A 17999-nucleotide genomic window follows, 5' to 3' on the forward strand; every position below is an offset into this window, starting at 1 on the left:
GTCAAATGTCTCTGCAAGTAGGTATGTACAAAAATTTTCCATTTAGATTGTGACCAGATTAATGGCTTCCCCTTAAATCTTATACTTAATTTTGCCAGTGTTATTTCAACTCCTGTGCATCCAAATAAAAATATAAGATTCAAGTAATTTGAATATGTCAGTCTCACGCTATGATTTTCTTACTTTTGCATAATTAAAGTTTCCTTTTGCATAAATAAAACTAAACACAAATTCCATGAGCACTTATACAAACTTCTACTTGCATACAACTGGAACAGGATTAAACAATGCAGTAAAATCACATGTATTTGTGGATATTCTTTTCTTACTTGCCTATAAAAAAAGATAGTACTGTATTAGTAGTAAGTAAAAGCACTAAGTATTGCAAGAAATACAATAATGCCTGCTGGCAGGAACACAGAAGTACATCTCTAGTGCTGTTTTGACAAAATGTCAAAATCCTCACTTGAAAAACAAATTTAATGTTTGTATATTGAGAATTAAGAGCATGCTATTATAAACTTGACAGAACCTCTCAACAGTCTGTTAAAAATAGTGGCAAAAATGACTATTTATTTCAAAGCTTGGTTGAAGTTTTGATTTAGGATTGCGTATTTAAAATAATGACAAAATATCATGTATAACAGTATTTATAAACTATATATGGCCACAACCTAAAGTGGTCCAGATTTTTTTTCTCCAGCTTTCTTTGTAGAAGAAAAAAAGTGAAGTAATGGGCCAGTAGTATCTGTATCTGTTGTAGTTATTTCTCCCTTACTCATTAATTCCATTTTCAAACAATTTGAAGTCATTGTTACTTTTAATCCCACCAAAATCAAAGATCAACATCCCAGGAGAACAACCATCATCAGAAAAGCATAACCAGTACTGTTCCTTGTCATTCATTATTGTATCCAATTTAATTTCTGTTTTTACAGAATTTTCCGTGACTTTCCTTCCTTATATAAATATATCCTCTAGGTTTGCTCTTCATTTATATTTACAAAAAAGAACAAACATTAGAGTACCAGAAATGTACTGTGAATATAGCTGCATTTCTTTCCATTCAGGTATTAGTGAAAAGTTGCCTACATAAACGATTTGCTCTGTTTCACTTTTCTGTCTCTAATTTATTGTTATGAAACACGATAAGAAGAAACCAAAAGCTCATTTCCCTTTTGCAATACTAAATGTGATATAGTACTCAAGGAAAAAGAAGTTTAGTCTTTAAGAGCAAAATAGTGACCCATGTCTGAGACCAAATTTTGTTGGCTTGCACAGCCCTTGTGAGGTTTTTAATCTGCATTGTGAAGTATGTGAGTAATATGAAAAAACCCCAAACCTTCCAGTAATATATTAAACATACTTATTACAGAAACCAAGGAAAATGAAGGAGATTGAATCTCAAGAACAATGCAAGTCTCTCTTGTCAGAAACACTGTTTAATAAATTATAAATATATCATCATATGAAATAGAAGGATAAATTCATCATTCCTGACCGAATTAAAAAAAAAATTGCACAAATCAAGAATTTTTTATTACCAGCGGTGATGATGCAGTCGAAATATTGCAAGAGAAATTATTACAGCTTTAGAAAAGGTAGTCTTTTTTTATATTAGCTCCTAGAAATACATGTTATGAATGTTACTCTAAGTATTTTTGAGCATCAGGGTAGGCATAGGATGGGGGCGTAACTTCATTTGTCTAGGGTAAGTTTCAACATTGGCAAACAGCTGGAAACTAAGTAAGAAAGCATAAAAAGGACAGACATACACATAGCACTAATTCATCCACTGTCTCCAGTGATCTTGTGCATCAAGAATTTCTTGTTGTCTGTGTAAATCTAATATTTGAGCTTGTCAAAGTTATGCTTGAACTGGCATAAACTTTTTACATCCACAACATCCTGCGTGAAACACAAAGAAATACTGCTTTTGTTCACTCTGAACCTATTTCAATGAATTTGAATATTGGAAGGGAGAACAAATATTTAATTATTTATCTAGTTCTATTCTCTTTTATAATTTATTTACTATTACTTCTCTTGATACTACAGCTTAGACAAAAAATCAGCAACTTTCCGATTATGTCACTAATAAAAATACAGGCTTTTGTTCACAAGAAAATAACATTAATTTGTATATCTGATTTATGGATACAAAGTCTATAAACCTCTGTGCAAAGAATAGTTTTGTCCTGACTGTGGTACAAGAAAGTTTCAAATCCTGTAAGCAAAGAGAAAGAAGAAACACTGCACATGGAAAATCTCAGGTTCTTCTGCAAGAATCCCCACATGTTCTGGATTGCATGGCAAGAAACTTTCAAATTTAACTAGTAACTGAAGGAAACCACAAAAGGATTATTTTATATTTAGACAAGGAATTAAATATATTTCAAGTGAAATTATCTGAGATTTCTGAGTCTGCAAAACTCTACTAAAAACGTCACAAGAGCACATAATTACTTTCTCCCTTTCACATTTTTCTTACCAGACTCTTCTGTTTCACTTATTGGCCCAAATTCATAGAAACCACCTATGTCTGTCAAATTATTCTGGTGCCTCTGTAAAGTCTGAAAGCTGCTCTGTGCTTGTCCTGGCATAGTTCATAACCACACAGATTGCATGTTTTTTTTAAATACAGAAGATGTCTAAGGATAGACAGCTGCAATTCAGCAGCTGGAGCCCATCCTACTAAATGTGATGGCTCTGCACTGCTCCCCACCATCCCTCATATCAAACATTCCAGTTGTGGTAAAGAATCAGCAGCCTAACTTGAGCAGATGTGGCAAAACAGCCTACAGAAATTTTACTAATTGCAATAAAAATTTGTTTAATTTTCTCTTTTGTTCTGTGTTTTTGACCCAACCATGAATTTCCATCTGTTGAATACACCTTTCACTTGTACCCACTCCACCAGCATTCCCTTCCTACATGCTGATCCCTCTTTTCTTTGACTCCAGACTTGCTTTGTCTTCCAAGTAGACTGTGTATGAGCTCAACGGAGGGTTTGCAATAAACCTCAGCAAGAAAAAAGTAAAATCATTTACACTGTCTAAGGAGAAATGGCAAGCGCAGCACTGGATTCACTGACGGGTCCTTGCTTCCCTTCTACCAGTGTTGCTTTATGAGGCAGCAAAAGATTCTCACCTAATTTCTCTTTACTTAGCCAGCACTGGTATGTCAGGCACTTTAAACTGCTCTCATAGCACTGGAGAGGCTTTGGCATCTCAGGATTAAGACTGTCGTTAAACTGAACTCTAATTAGAAGTGTTCATCTCTCTCCACTCAACACAGAAAGAGCCTAAATGGGCTTGATCCTAACTTAGCTGCATAAAGACAACAACTGCATGAAGAAAAATGGAGAAATCTGGGTCTAGCCCTATACCTTCTGCTGACTGCAACCACACTGATGGAGATGGCTTTCATCAGCTCCTTCTGAGAGAGCGGCCCGCAGCAGGTACCTTCCTAAATGTGCCCCTGTCTCTGGTAGAGGCAGCCAGCCCCATGATAACCCCATAGCTACATTAAAAGTTGTTATTTGCAAACTTTTAGAAAGAACATTTTCAGAACTGTTAAATCAGTAACATTAATGTTTTGGGAAAAGAAATGGCAGTCCCAGGAATGCCAGAGGAGGTATGCACATGTGCAAGCAAGGGCTAAGCAAGCAGTGGTAGAGCATCCATGGATGTACAGCTTTAAATACATGAAACAACAAATTAGAAGAAGGATTAGGTGCAGAACTCATCCAAGAGAAAGCCCACCAAATTCTTTCAAATTTTTAGACAAAAATGCTGTAACAAGAGTATGGAAGACGTGAGGGAGAAAAGAAAGATTTCTTAAAAAGGAACTGAAAAGCTCTGTTCAGGCTTATAGAACACAGAAAACTATTTAAATAGGAGGACAGCCTTTAAGCCACTAAGTTTGACCTTGGAAAAAATGTACCCGCTCTCTTTATATGCACATTTACTAAAGCTTTTAGGAAGTAAATGCTATAGTAAAGATCAATGACTTTAGAAAAATACATGCCAAGATTTTGCAAAGGATCAAGACCCAGATAATACAATGATTCAATTTTAGTATCTTGATAGCAGCTAAAACTTGATCACATTAGCATTTTGGGCTAAGAGGAACTTAACTGCTTCCAACATAAAAAAAAAGCAAACAAAATCACAAGAAAACAAAAGCAAAAAATTTTTTAAAAGTGAAAAGCAGGATAATTATGCAGACATCAATATGAATCCACATCTAAATGCAACAGACCCCAATAAGCACTCATTAGAAAGACACTCACAATTTAGAAAGATTCCTTTCTCAAATACAGTGCACACCCGTGACTTCGTGTATATAAATGCACACACCAGCTATATTTTCTTCCCTACTTACTTGCAGCAAATGTCTCAAAAGAGACAACACTGCACATTTTCTTCAGGTGCACACTCATGCAGAAAAGAAACAGAGGCCTAGCAAATTATATGAAAATTTAGCATTGCACATGGAAGATCAGTTCCATCAAGTGCTTCAAGAGAACTAAACCCAAACTCATCCCAAAGAAGTCCAAAACAAAACCACCTGATACCACTGCCAAATCATAACTGCTTCTTCCTGCATTACTGAGAAACACATCTGCTGCCTTGGACTTTCTCTCTGACAGACTTCAAACTTCTGCCATTGACTAATGACTGACATGCTTGAACTGTTAAAAAAATGGATTTTTACTTTTTTTAATAATGAGAAAAGTATTTTTCACCCCCCATTTCCAAAAACAGCTGGAGCAGTTTGGCATAAATGTTAAAAAAATTTCTCAACTAGTAAAGGACTGCCAAATTCCAACAAGAAAGGTAAAATGACTGGAAAAAAGAATAAGCCACTGAAAATCTTTTCTTAAAATGGAAACACTTGTGCAATTTCAACTCCCCACTGCATGCATTATTATGTCCTCTGAAAGTAAGAAACAAAAGCTGTCTTTCAAGTGGGCAGTTGGGTTATGGTTTGAAGGCCTCTTGATTTCAGTCTTATTTAAGAAAAATCAAAGGGGTTTTTCTTAATGAAGACAGAGCTTAAAAGCACCAGGTTCTTTTTTACTGTAAAGACTTATCCATAGCCTGCAACTTTTAACACAAACACTCTACAAATAAATACAAACAATTTGTATTCCAGATAAGCTTTAAAACTTTTACTGATCTTATTTTTTTCTTTAGTCTATTTTCTGTTAAAATCTGTCCAAGATATGCCACAGGCTCAGGATTAAGAAATAATAAAAAGAAAAATCAACAACTACACAAAAAAAATCCAATTCAATCCTCTTTCAACTTACAAAAATGTGCCTCATAGGGACCATAAAATCCATGTAATTACCTGCTGCAGGATCTGTAACTGCTTGACTGGTGATGCCAGATGGTGGTTCTTGAAGCTGGTATGTTGCATTTGTGGAGGGTGTTGTAGGGCTGGTGTTGCTGTTTGTCATGTAATGTGAAGGATATGGTGAGCTATTATAATACTGCGCATATTGGCCCTGGCCAAAACTGGGATAAGAGGGATATTCCTGCAAGACAAAAAAGCAACTGAATAGTCCATCAGAGTTTTGCTACTTTTTAGTATAAATTCCAAAATATAACTACAAACACATGTCAGACTTTGAGCATGTATGCTTCCTGGACTGGATGCTGTAGAACCTAAAACTGTGAGGCGGTAAAATGAAATCTAAATTACACATAAGTTAGTATGTCTTCTCATACAAGTAGTTTATTAGACACACTGCTGAAGATGTGTGAATAAGAACATCAACCTCAGGCAATTAGGTCTAGTACTGGAAGATGACAGATTGAAGAAAAAGATTTATAAACTTTATTTTAACTAGAAAGGATGATAATTTCTTTCAATAAGCTATTTAAGGGCTTCATTTTTTCAGTGGATGAGAATTTACCTGCTGTGAACTATTAAATCCAGTAGAATTTGTAAGTGAATTATTTCCTGCATATATTCCTGATGATGTTGTAAAACTGCTGCCTGAAATGAAATGAAAAATTATGTGAATTACTAAAACAAAGCATTGGAAAATAACTTCAATCACATGATTATATCATAACATTATGGCATATTTGTAATATTTCCCATATGTTGACCAATTCAGCTCTATAACATGTTAATATACAAAAGTGATAATTCATAGTTCTTATACTCTGTGTTTCATTATTGCAATAAAAAAACCCCTGAAATTTAGACAGGAATTTTGGACCCACCTCATCTCTGATTGAAAATTAGGCTATTGCACCCCTCTGAATAATATCCAGCACTGTGGAAGTAATGAGGGCTTCTTTACTTTTTTTTTCCATTGAACAACAAGCACAAGCCTTGTCCCGAGAGACACCATCTCCCCTCATGAAAGCCTGGTGGCTCTGTTTCTTCTCCCACCTTTGAGAACGGTGTCTTCTCCTCTCCCTGAGCCTCAGGCCCTCACAGGAGCAGCAAAAGCCGTAACTCCCTGCTCCAAACAGCCTGGTCTGACTGCGAAGCCATTACGACTCACTAAGTGATCACAGACAGCCTTGGGCTGCAAACTTTTTCTCTTTTGAGAGAGTGTACCGGGCATGACACAGGAGGAAAAAAGTACCTCTCTGAGAAGGGAGACCCAAGACTGAATTTAGCCCAGAGACTGAATTATTGCCTCCATCTCCCTCCTCCAGCTTTCATGAACCACCAGAAATAAACAGATGGGGCCCTTGTTTAATACCCAACCTGAGAAGCTGTTCCACTAAAAGGGCAGCAACCCCCTTTCAGCTGTCTTGCCCTTGCTGGTTATAACCCAGGAGTGACACAGCCACCAGCTGAGACATATGGATGCACAGGGTGAAGCTACATAAGCCACCACAAAGTCTGTAATGAGGCAACCTATTGAACTCATCCAGCAGGAGAGCACCAGTCAGAGCAGGTTATTAAAGTGTGCAGGTTGTTTACAGCCTCCCTCGCCACCAAAATCTGCCTCAGTACAAAGACATACAGAGACCTTGGGAGCAAAACTTGCAGGTGAGCAAAGGAGACTAGGAGGGATGAAAATCAAATCAACAGGGAGCCAGGCACACAGATGCATCAATCCTCTGATGTATCCTACAGAAAGCAATTAACAACTAAATCCAAAAAGAGGTTGCTCGTTGGGAAAATCAACATTTTTGCAACTCCAAGGAGGACAGAATGTGGGCAGGGGTTCATACTTACTACAAGCCCTGCAAGACATTTGTGAGCTATTTACTTTTCTTAAACAAAAAAACCACCAAACCAATAGGTATTGTAGCTATGAGAAGTCAGAAGGGAAAATATTTAAATGCTTTGACTGCAAAAGTTACTAAAAGCACATACAAGTTAAGCCTCAAAGAAGGAGATGTGAAGACCAACAGCAGAGGGAGTAAAGGATGAAGCTTAAATTTAATGTATGAAATTACTGTAAACATTTCTCTTGTGTCTTCTACTAGTGCAAAATCTCTGATTGTTGATAGATGCTACCAATCCTGTGAACTAAAATTATATTACTTCAGCAGAAGAGTTGACATCCAAGTTTAGCAGATAGTACAGATAAACAGTACTAATGAGAAAAACATGTTGTTTTAAATTTAATTTAAAATTGGAAAACAGATGTTATTTTTTTTTTATTGTAACCAACACGAAAGCCAAAATACAGCTGAAAAATATTTTAAATTGCAAAACTTTGAAATGATATTTTATTTCTAATAGTGCTCTGTCTGGAAGATTATAAGTGCCTGTGTCTCTTCTTATTTCTGTAGGGTTTTTTGAGTGATGCAGTAATACATTCAAACCCAGGTTTTAAGGTGCACAGTTTAAGCCACTCTAAAAGGATATAAAAGGCCTCTCATAGTTATAATTAGAAAAAAAATAGACTTTTTTTGAGGAATACATCATCTTTCCTCAGAAAGTTTGGAAAATAATTTGCAAGAGCAAATGAGAAAAGTAATTATATGCCAGCCAGCATCTCTCCCTCTCAGACAAAGACACACACACACTAACACACAGATCTCTCTCTTTCATCTCATGGTCAGCGCTGGCTCCTATGGAGGAGGGGTAGGGGTCTCTTAGACCGTAACAAACATGAAGCAGGTTTCTCAGAAACAGCTCTGTAGGCCACCCAGAACTACAGGCCTGAGGTTGTTTTTAAAATACTCATGATTTTGCAAATTGCTTTTTAAATATTCAGCCATTACATAGCATAGAGCCGCTATCCTGCCTTAGCTGAACAAACACAAAAATAAGAATCACTACAAAACACACAAGATTTACTGCCCTAAGCTGGCTGGCTACATAGCTTTAAAATGTGATAAAAGCTGTAAATTGCAGGTCAAAGGTCTATTTTGCAAAGAGCTCTGACCCACATTAAAGCTGGGAATCCCAGTCAGCATCGGAAGGTGGCTGGACCCTGCTGGGACTAGGGCGCGCTCCAGGCGTGGGGCTCACCCTGCGCCGCCGCAGGCATGGGATAAGGTCCTCCCCCGTGTATTGGCCACAGAAGCCCATTTGCTTTCCTAGCTCAGTGTCCTTGCCATGGGCTATGTCTATCATCAGGGCACAATGTATGTGGCAGAAGTTTAGTGCAGCTCTCTTGGGAAAGCCGTAGACAGCCAGATGGGCTATTTGAACTCAAGGTTTCTTCCGTTTGCCTACAGTGTTTAAAAATCCTTGGCAAACTCCCCCTTGTTGTCCTAGTAACTGCTTAGCCATCCAGCACAATATTTTTATACTGTATAATAATAACCAAATACCTTAACGTTTACTTTTTTACAGTTGAATTCCCAAACCAATTGGATCGCTATTCTCAGTCATCACAGTCTTGGTAACTAAAACAATGCTGGTGCTCATCACAGATCCAGCACCCTTCCAGCGGTAGGGTACTCAGGTGGAGGGTAAAAGTCATGCTTTTATCACAGTCAAAGGAGACTCAAATAAGACAGTTGCAAATGGAGTTCTTTCCTTGCTGTTTCCCCCAGCCCTTCTCCACTCCATTTACCCTTACTGAGCAATCCTTATAACTCTGCCAATATAGGAACAACAGCCCATTCCCACAGCCATTAGTCATGTAAGTGGTCTTTCAACATCTATGAAGCAGCTTATATGAAAAACAGCTTAAGGAACACACTCGTTAAATAAAGTAAGGGGGGGAGGGGAGTGGGGAGATGGGTGGCAGAACCTCCTGAGTCCTCTTCTCACCCTCTCCCCCTATGCACCCTCCCTTACAGAGATTATAAATTTGTAACAAACAAAAATCCAATTACCAGAATAAATTTAGCTAGGAGTCACAGGCAGAAATTCTCCTTATAATTTTCATAAATTGGCAGCCTCTCCCTCCACTATTGTTCAGTGACTAATGATGCTGTAATTTTAGCAAGGTCAGGAAAAGCACTGCGTTTAATTGGCTGCACACGCACCGCGAGACAGCGTCCCTACATTGCAGGGAGACATTCACCCCAGGGAGAGGAACCAGAATTAACTCCAAGGTTTTCGAGCACGAGGTAACCCCAGTCAGGGAACACGAGCAGGACAACTGCAAGGCCGCTAGGAAATCCCCTTTACTGCAGGCAAGAATGCCAGCAGGGCCCCGAGCGCGCTGTCATGTAACGCTTGGTTGTGAAGGAGGTTGTGGGATCCATCATCTCCATTTAGCAGCTCAGCAGCTGCACGCAGGAGATGAAGAGCAGCTATTGCAGGCTATGACAAGGCTGAGGCTGCAGCCTGCCCATATACTGCTAGAGGGGAAAGGGAGAATAAACTCATTTTCCTCTCTGGAGGTTTCTGCACAAACAACTGAACAGCAGCAGCTCTAATGCTGTCTTCTGTCATGAGAATCAATTTTGTCCTTAAATAATAGTTGAAATTATGAATAGGTTCTCCTTCCAAAATTAAATCAGGAAAGGGAAACAAATGTTCCTGTTTACTTTTAACAGCTGTTCAATCAAAAGGAAGAATTAAGTCAATTTAGGGTTGTTTCAAATACAAAAGTTAACTTAATGAAAATATTACAAAGACATATATTCTCATGTATAGCATGACATATATTGTCAAACATTTAACTTCAAGAAAGACCTGTTCAGCAATGTGATTCTTTTCTACTTAGCAACTAAATACTCCACCAATTCTTTCATTTGAAATATTCTCCTTATTTCTATTCTTATGGTCTCTAAGGTTTCTATAGAAGACCAGTCCTTCCCTCACCCAGACATCATGCTGTTCATGAGCACAACAGAAAGAACGTACACACCACAGGGACCCTCCAACTCTGACCTGTGGCTCTTCTGCCCAAGCCAGACTGTCAATGATCCACTGACTTCCACAGGTGGGCAGCTCTCAGCCCAAGCACAGCACAGCCAGAGCAGAACCCAGGGTCAGACCCCCTCCTCCCTCAGCTCTGCAGACAACTCCATCATTAAAACAATTCTTCTGATCCTTTTCTTATTAGAGCCTTCACAACTGGGTCATCTCGAACATATTTCTTTTTGCAGAATATTTTTAGATCCTTGCCTCTCAATGTATACAGCTGAAATGCTTTCCAAGATCTTACTGTTCCATCTCTTGACACCTGTCACCCTTTGCTGTGCTTGACAATTCTGATCTTATACACATTTTGCATAAAGCAAAAAAACAAAGCAATACCTTTTATGGCAGACTCTATGCACACTATTGACAGAGTCCTAGCTTTGCACTACTAATGCCAGCATTCACATTACTTACAGCATTCATTTTAAAATTTTCCAAGTACTCTCTGTGTTATCCTATGCTGCTCCTTCTTCCCTCTGTCTATAGAATGAGTTTCCCATAGACATCTGCAAAACTATTTCCCTGTCCTGCCTAAAATCCCTTTATATTGACATCCTTCTCCTCGGTATCTTACAAAAAACATCTTTAGAACTGTTAGATAACCAGTATGGGGTGCCAACTGTTTCTTATACATAAACAGTGACAGCTTTATTGTTACATTAAGCCCTCCTAGCCTGTGTGTTTTATTTTAGCCTCCAACTTCTATGGGGACTATATTTTTATTTGCCTGTAGAAGTTAGCACAACAGGATCCCAGTATATGACTATGGCATGAAGGTACTACTGCAATAGAAATTATAGGCAGCACAGACATGATTTTTCAATAACATTATTTCCTAGCTACCGTGAATTATCAGTTCCTTAAAAGCTGAAATGTTGATTCAGAAGATCATTGTAGCTGCTGCTGGCAAATATTTTGAGCTCTCTCCTACAGAGAGGCAGGATTTTTTTTTTGGGGGGTGTGGGGGGGTGGGTGTGGAGGTGGGTGTGGAGGTGTGTTTGTTTCCTGAGGTTTTTGTGTAGCTGTCTGCAGAAAGCTAAACCAGTAACTTGATTTGGTTATATTTACTCTGATGAGGAGAAGACCATCACTATTCAGCATGTAGATGAAAATCCATATGCTACTCTGGTCCTGTCCCTCTTACTTGTCAGACCACACTACAAGTCAGCAATATTTCAGATGTCAGATGGTCACTTCTGCCCTATGGAGCTACTCAACACAGAGCTCAAAAGGGGATTTGAAAAAAAAATGCAACAAAAACACATCTTTCATGTCTGAGCAAAGGACTGGATCAATATACCCTTAAAACTGTGGAACAAAAGCAAAATCTCATTCACTTAGTCTCTGAAAGCACTTCTGCTTCAAGACATTTCATGGAGTGTTTACCTGATGGCATACAGTTTAAACTGAGCTTGATAATATATAAAGGTGCTAAACTTATAAAAATATGTGGTCCGTTTCTGTGATTGATCACTTATTTCAACAATTCCAAAATCTGCAACACACCTGATATCTACTGCCAAATTCAGGCTGAAAAGGCCTGCAGCAGACATCCCAAATTAGCTATTTCTGGTAAACAAAGATTTTTCAAAATATCCGTTAAGCGGTGAGCAATCCAGAACCAGGCACAACCAGTGAATTCTCAATACGGAAGAGGGAAAAGGAATTGGGAGAACAAGGTGGAAAGACATTAAGTAAACTAAACAGGCAAGTAAGGCTACAAAATGTAATTGATAATAATAGCCTGCACATACAAAGACTTACGACTTTTAAATAGACTTCAAAGAAACAGACTTCAATCATTACTTAGCTACCTCCACAGCTGCAGTAAGTATTTTTATCTTCTTCTCCCTCCTCAAACATGCTCAGGTGTCAAATTATATTTGGCACTTCCTAAATTCATAATCCTGACATGTTTTCCAGAACTAGCTTTGTCTCATTCACTATTTGCTAAACTATTGCTATTCAGAGATACATTTTTACTATAATAACACTAGAACACTTCACTATTTAACATTTAATGAAGCAAGGGATCTTCCAGACTGCTGAGAGCTGGCCTGTTGCTCTCTCAGCAAAGGCAATCATCATTTCATCTCCAACTGCAATAAAATCAGTTAAGTGCCCAAGCAAACATTCATTTTTATTCTAGGAATAAAACAAAATAAGGAGGGAAAAAAACCCACCATAGCATTAGCTATATCCAATTAATGGTAATATCTGTTTATACAGACCTTGCATCTGGTAGCTATAGGGAGCCTGTCCAGGTTGAGGTGTGCTAAAGCTGGCACCGTAGCTTAGAAATCCTGTCTGTCCAGGTGACTGTGACTGTGCCAATCCACCTTCTGTCTTGATGCCTGCCCACAATGCACCTAAATCAGTTAGTGACAGCAAATCTATTTGTTCATATTCAAAGAGGGATGGAAAACAAAATCACTTAATTAACAGCAATTTTAACATATACCTACTCTTCTTGCCTGACAGAACAAATATTGAGAGCATGCACAAATGAATAGGGTAAGGGCAGTCTAAAAGCATGTGGAAAACTGAAGTTCACCAGGGAGAGGTTAAATCCAAAACTGTGTTTCCAATAACTGCAAAAGAAATTTATACATGAACAGGAAGTTGCATTATTCCTTTTTCCTTTCCTGCCAGAGGCAAACTTTTCCATATATTCATGACATTACACAGAGGTAGATTAGCAACTTTATATGAATTTAATGAAGCATAGCATAGCCAAGCTCTCCTGCCATCTACCCATTAATGACATAACTGAGATTTGCATTGTATAATACTCCTACATGAAAATTACACAGGTCCAAGAACGGTTTTCTAAGCAATGAGAAGTGGATAAAGAGAACTAGCAGTATTAAGTACAATGATGATTTTACAAAGGTAATTAAACACTAATTCAGTTTTTAACAAAAAAGCACCTAACAGACAGGAACTATTCCTGAAGCAATCTCCTGAACTGGGAAAAGCATAGCAGAGAGTCATTAATCTGCACTGATGGGGAAATCCATTACACACCACATTACTCTCTCATTTCTAAATTTAGTTATAAAAGAATGCAAAGTCTGATCAATGAATGACTTGCTACCCAGTTTCAGTGATTCTTCCCTCAATTTGTAAGGCAATGAGCAGCAAATATCAGGAAGCAAAATACTGAGGAAATGCACACAATTCAGCCTCTGTCTCTTAGTTTTAATTATAAAGTTGTCCCAACATGAACTACCATTTAAAAATAATTATAGCCAAAGTAATGGAAAAGTGATACAATATTCTTAGGTTTCATTGTGGTATTCAGTGATACCTCATTGTTCAGAAACCAAAAATATTTGAACTGAATTAACTAAGTGTGAATTAGTAACATTCCTTTGAAAATTACTGTTAATCTAAGGTCCATTTCCTGGTTGGATTTTTCTTTAGACAATATTCAACAGTGTTTCAAGGTAGGAGAGGGCTCAGAAGCTACTGTGTTGGCAAAACTTCAATACCTCCCTGTATACAAATGGCAGCATATTCTCTGCCATCTAAATAATTACTTTTCAGCTGCTGTCATTGATTACCCTTAATTCCTTCTGCCAGGCCTCCAACTGCCAGACTAACCCTGTTTGCTTGTTTTCCCCTGATGCTTACTTGCTTCTTCTGTTTCATGTTACAATTAAGCAGTTCAAATGACGAATCTTGACACCTCATTTTCAAGGGGAAACTCCTGCTATGGATGATTTGGTATCAACAATCCCTATTTGTTGTCTGTTGAAGGACTTCTGAAATGCTGATTAAATATGGCTTAGAGAAAGTTTAACTAAATCAAGTATTAAATTTCTAGCCTAAATTTCCTTTAACAGCCTGATCCAACTCTCTATCTCAGTCCGAGCAGGAGGAGATGATCAAAAGCAGCAGTAGGAGGATGACACTTGAGTGAAGACAACTTGGCACTGACATGCCCTTTTGCAAACCTCCATGCTATGAAGAGCCTTTCATCTCCTGGGACTTGCTCTCACACTTGCTCTTATCCAGAAAGCCTTCACTCATCAAACCTCAATGCTCCCAAGTCTAATGTACTCAAGGAAGTGGGAAGGGACAGTGACACAAGGGGACTGCCAGGATCTGGAAAGTAAAGAAGTTGGCAAGCAAAGCCTTTGCTAGATGCTGGTGCTGGAGCAGGCAGGAGGAAAGAGCTTCAGGAAATTCTCCAGCCTCCTCAGGGGCTTTGCAGATGAAGCAGAGCCAGGAGCCCCAGGGCAGCAGCTGTCAATGGCATTCCCCTCCACCCCCCTTCCTGCCTGCATGGCTGCATGACTGTGGAGGTGGGGAACTGGAAAAATGAACAGGCTAGAGGTGCAGTTGAGACAGGACCTTCCCAAACTCCACTCTAGAGAGAAAACTTGAGGCAGGCTGATACAGGAACTCATGAATACTCTTTCTTCTAGTAGAACCAGAGTAAAGAAACAAAAAGAAAGAGGCCTCAACTCAGTTTTTCCTTTCACATAGGCATAAGTCTTCTCCCTTTATACTGCTGTAAGATTTCTGCCTGGGCAAAAGAAAGGCAAGACAGAGGGTACATGGGGTCTAAACTGCGGATCAAAGAGTAGAGTTTTGGCTTTAAGCAAGGCTTCAGTTCTTGCCTGTTGCAAATGAGTGTCCTAATGCTCCCCACATAATTTCATTTGGGAGAACAGATTATATGCCATGCCTTAAATATGGAAAAAAATATGTTAGGTCCCAAAACTTTTAAATAGTTATTTGCTTTTAAATATTACTCCTATAAAGTACATCAGCAAGGAACACCTTAGCACTAGCCGCAAGGCATTTTCTGAAAAGAACAAAACGCATAAAAACCCTCTTGGCTCAGGAGCTGAGGATTTCAGTGGTCAAAAGCAGCTCTGCAATGTAAAACATTGTAAATTTATCTGAAGTCCTAGGCATGGGGGATGGACTAGGCAAAAAACTAAACCAAAACAAAAGAGCAGGCAAGCATGTTAACCCCTACAAGCAGTTGCCAAGTAAAGCAACTCTCAATTACAGCTCCGATGACAGTGAGACAGCTAAACTCAAGTAGGGAAATCAAGGCCTGGCTGAAGTCAGTGGGAATTTTAGAGTTGACTTCAGTGAGGTCAGGATTTCATCCAGAGGAAGCAAGCAAAAAACAAAAAAGTCACTGTTTGGGCTGCCCAAGCCTTGCAGTCAGCCAAGTATGAACATGAGGTGTCCACAGGAGAAACAGGTCAAGAAAAGCAGGGTGGGGAAAAGGGTTGTCTGTTATCACCCCACCTGATCCAGATGGAATTAGAAGACAAGCTCTCATCAGCAGGAGCTCTTGGGTGTGTATATGTGCATGCGTGTGTCTAAGATTCCCCAGCTCACGGTGTAAGCTTAAAATATGTGGATTCTAACTGGAACTGAAACATCCAATTTATACTTAGAACCCTATTTTAAAGCATGGGGAAATAAGAATGTATGGTGAACCTACTGTTCACCATAATCTGCCCTAGGATATACTTGAGAGCCAGTGGATTTTCAACTTGCAGACTTCAAGATGGAAGATTCACCAGTTTTTCACTTAAAACTTTTAACAATTTTAAAGTGAACAGTTTGTATGGTGAGTTCTGTCCTTTTTGTATAAAACTTACATTATTTGAATGTATTTTTACAAAATATACTGCTCAAAGCATGTGGATTGTATAATTTTAATATATTCCCCCAGAGGAATATAAGACCTATTTTCTAATAATGCATCCTCGCTGCTGCACTGCTATGTGGTCTGCCAGCAGACAGTCTGGCAGGAAAATGGTCTCACCCACGGCAGCTTGTTTTTAAATTAAATTTTTTTGGAAATATTTGCTATTTAGTACTATCTCCTTCATCGAACAGACAGACCTTCAGTGGCAATTTACCTCAATTTTCACCTCCAGGGAGTTTTAAAACATTGGAAAGTGAGATTATTTTGATGGAGGCATTTTTGAATCAGTTTTTTTGCCTGCTGAAAATCAGCACAGCCTCGCAGATTCATCTGTGTTCCAGTAATCTGTATCAGCTGAAATTCAGACCTTTACGTCCCCACGTAACCTCCGGCACCGCTGGGGAGCAGAGCCCTGAGCAAGTAGCCAGGGGCTGGGCCTGTGTAATGGAAGCACAGAGATCCCTCTTCCCACTTCAGTGCTGTATTTTTGATGTCACCAACAAAAAGCTAATGAACCTCTCCCCCCGATCCCAAAATGGGTCTTCTTGAGTACCTTTGTAGCTTGTTAATACATAAATTAAACACCACTCATTCCAAGGGGGGAAAATTTACAGTGTTCCACAAGAAATGCTCTAGAGCACAGCCGTCCCATTAAGTACTAACCTGAGGGTCACATAATCTTGATCTAAAAAACATTTACCTCAGGAATAAAGTAACACGGACGTGATTTCTTACCATATGAAGGGATTCCATAGGGTTGGCCGGGCTGGGGGTAAGTGGCATAGGCCGTAGCTTGTTGCATTCCCGTTGTAAACTGTGTCTGCCCATATGCAGCCATCGTTTGTGAAGACGGGGTAGGAAGAATATGTGGGTAGGGTCTGCTATTGATTACAAATGACAGAAAATAGGACAGACACTGCATTAGACAGACATGTGTGTACTTATTTTTAGCCTTATTATAATCCTGCTGCTTCATTAACACATAATCATAGGCTGTGCTAGACAACAGAAACTTTAAGAGACAAAACAGTAAGAATCAATAATAAAAGAATAAATGAAATAAGAACTTTACAAATATTTTTCAAATACATTCTTAGCATTTAAAAAAAAAATGTTTTTTTCCCCTAGAAGCTGCTGTGGTTTAAATTATGGCTTAACAGATGGACTCAATTATTATTTTAAATGAGGTTAAAATCTGCCTATTCCAGTTATTATTATTACTACTACTATTATTATTTTAAAAAGATATCATACTTGGAAGGGTAAATCTGTGGTGGGGAGAACTGGTGTGTTTGTCTTGGGCTGAAACCACTGCTTCCAATTGCTGCACCAAGGAGAAAAGAAAGCATACAGAAGTGTAAATACACACACCAAAGATAAATATTATTTTTCCTAATAGAATTTCAGAGTATTAACAAGATTTTAATTAAATTCAAATATCATTGATACCTTAGATAGAAAATAATATTTTATGAGGAACTATACAAGAATGCTTAACATTAAAATCTTGATTGCAAATCTCAAATACTAAATTGCCCCTTTGTACACCTCCTGAGCCATAGTTTATTCTTTGGTTGCACACAGGCAACATTTTCAATGCAAACAACCTATTTCCTAATGGAAACATTTCCCTTCGTATTTTCAAAGGATTGTTGATATCTCAAGTGCAACATTTTATTAACTTTTAGGATTTTTAAGACCTACATTTTATGAAGGAGCTTTATGCATGCCTTGATTGAAAACATATGGCCCTCTTCAGAGCACGCGCCTCTTTTTAAAAAAAAAAAAATTCCTAATACAGACTATGTATTACCTTATTACACTTCTATTTTCTTCCACCTCATCTGCTGTCTAAAACGCTTTCAGACCTTCAAATCAGTGTTGCATAAAGATGTCCAAGGCGCAGATGCTGTTAGTGAAACACGCAGGCAGAGGAGGCTACACCGTGAGCTGCTCCCTGAGCAGCCCCGCGCCTCTGACACGGAGCCTCTCACCAGCC

The 17999-nt window shown here is 38.6% G+C and overlaps 1 protein-coding gene across 9 annotated transcripts in view; it reads right to left on the reverse strand.

Annotated features, from left to right (window-relative positions):
* Positions 1–17999, reverse strand: part of EYA1 (EYA transcriptional coactivator and phosphatase 1) — a 162621-nt gene that overhangs the window by 55164 nt on the left and 89458 nt on the right. For 5 of the 9 annotated variants that reach the window (XM_048287011.1, XM_048287014.1, XM_048287017.1 and 2 more), the window contains 5 exons: positions 17255–17324; positions 16736–16881; positions 12549–12686; positions 5927–6009; positions 5359–5545 (listed from right to left, as the gene is read on the reverse strand). In XM_048287011.1, the coding sequence (XP_048142968.1) occupies positions 5359–5545; positions 5927–6009; positions 12549–12686; positions 16736–16881; positions 17255–17324 (624 nt within the window). The remainder of the gene's footprint in view (positions 1–5358; positions 5546–5926; positions 6010–12548; positions 12687–16735; positions 16882–17254; positions 17325–17999) is intronic. The other 4 variants (XM_048287013.1, XM_048287015.1, XM_048287012.1 and 1 more) reach the window with 3 other exon arrangements.

This window comes from Corvus hawaiiensis, chromosome 26, assembly GCF_020740725.1.
Source record: "Corvus hawaiiensis isolate bCorHaw1 chromosome 26, bCorHaw1.pri.cur, whole genome shotgun sequence".
NCBI lineage: Eukaryota > Metazoa > Chordata > Aves > Passeriformes > Corvidae > Corvus > Corvus hawaiiensis.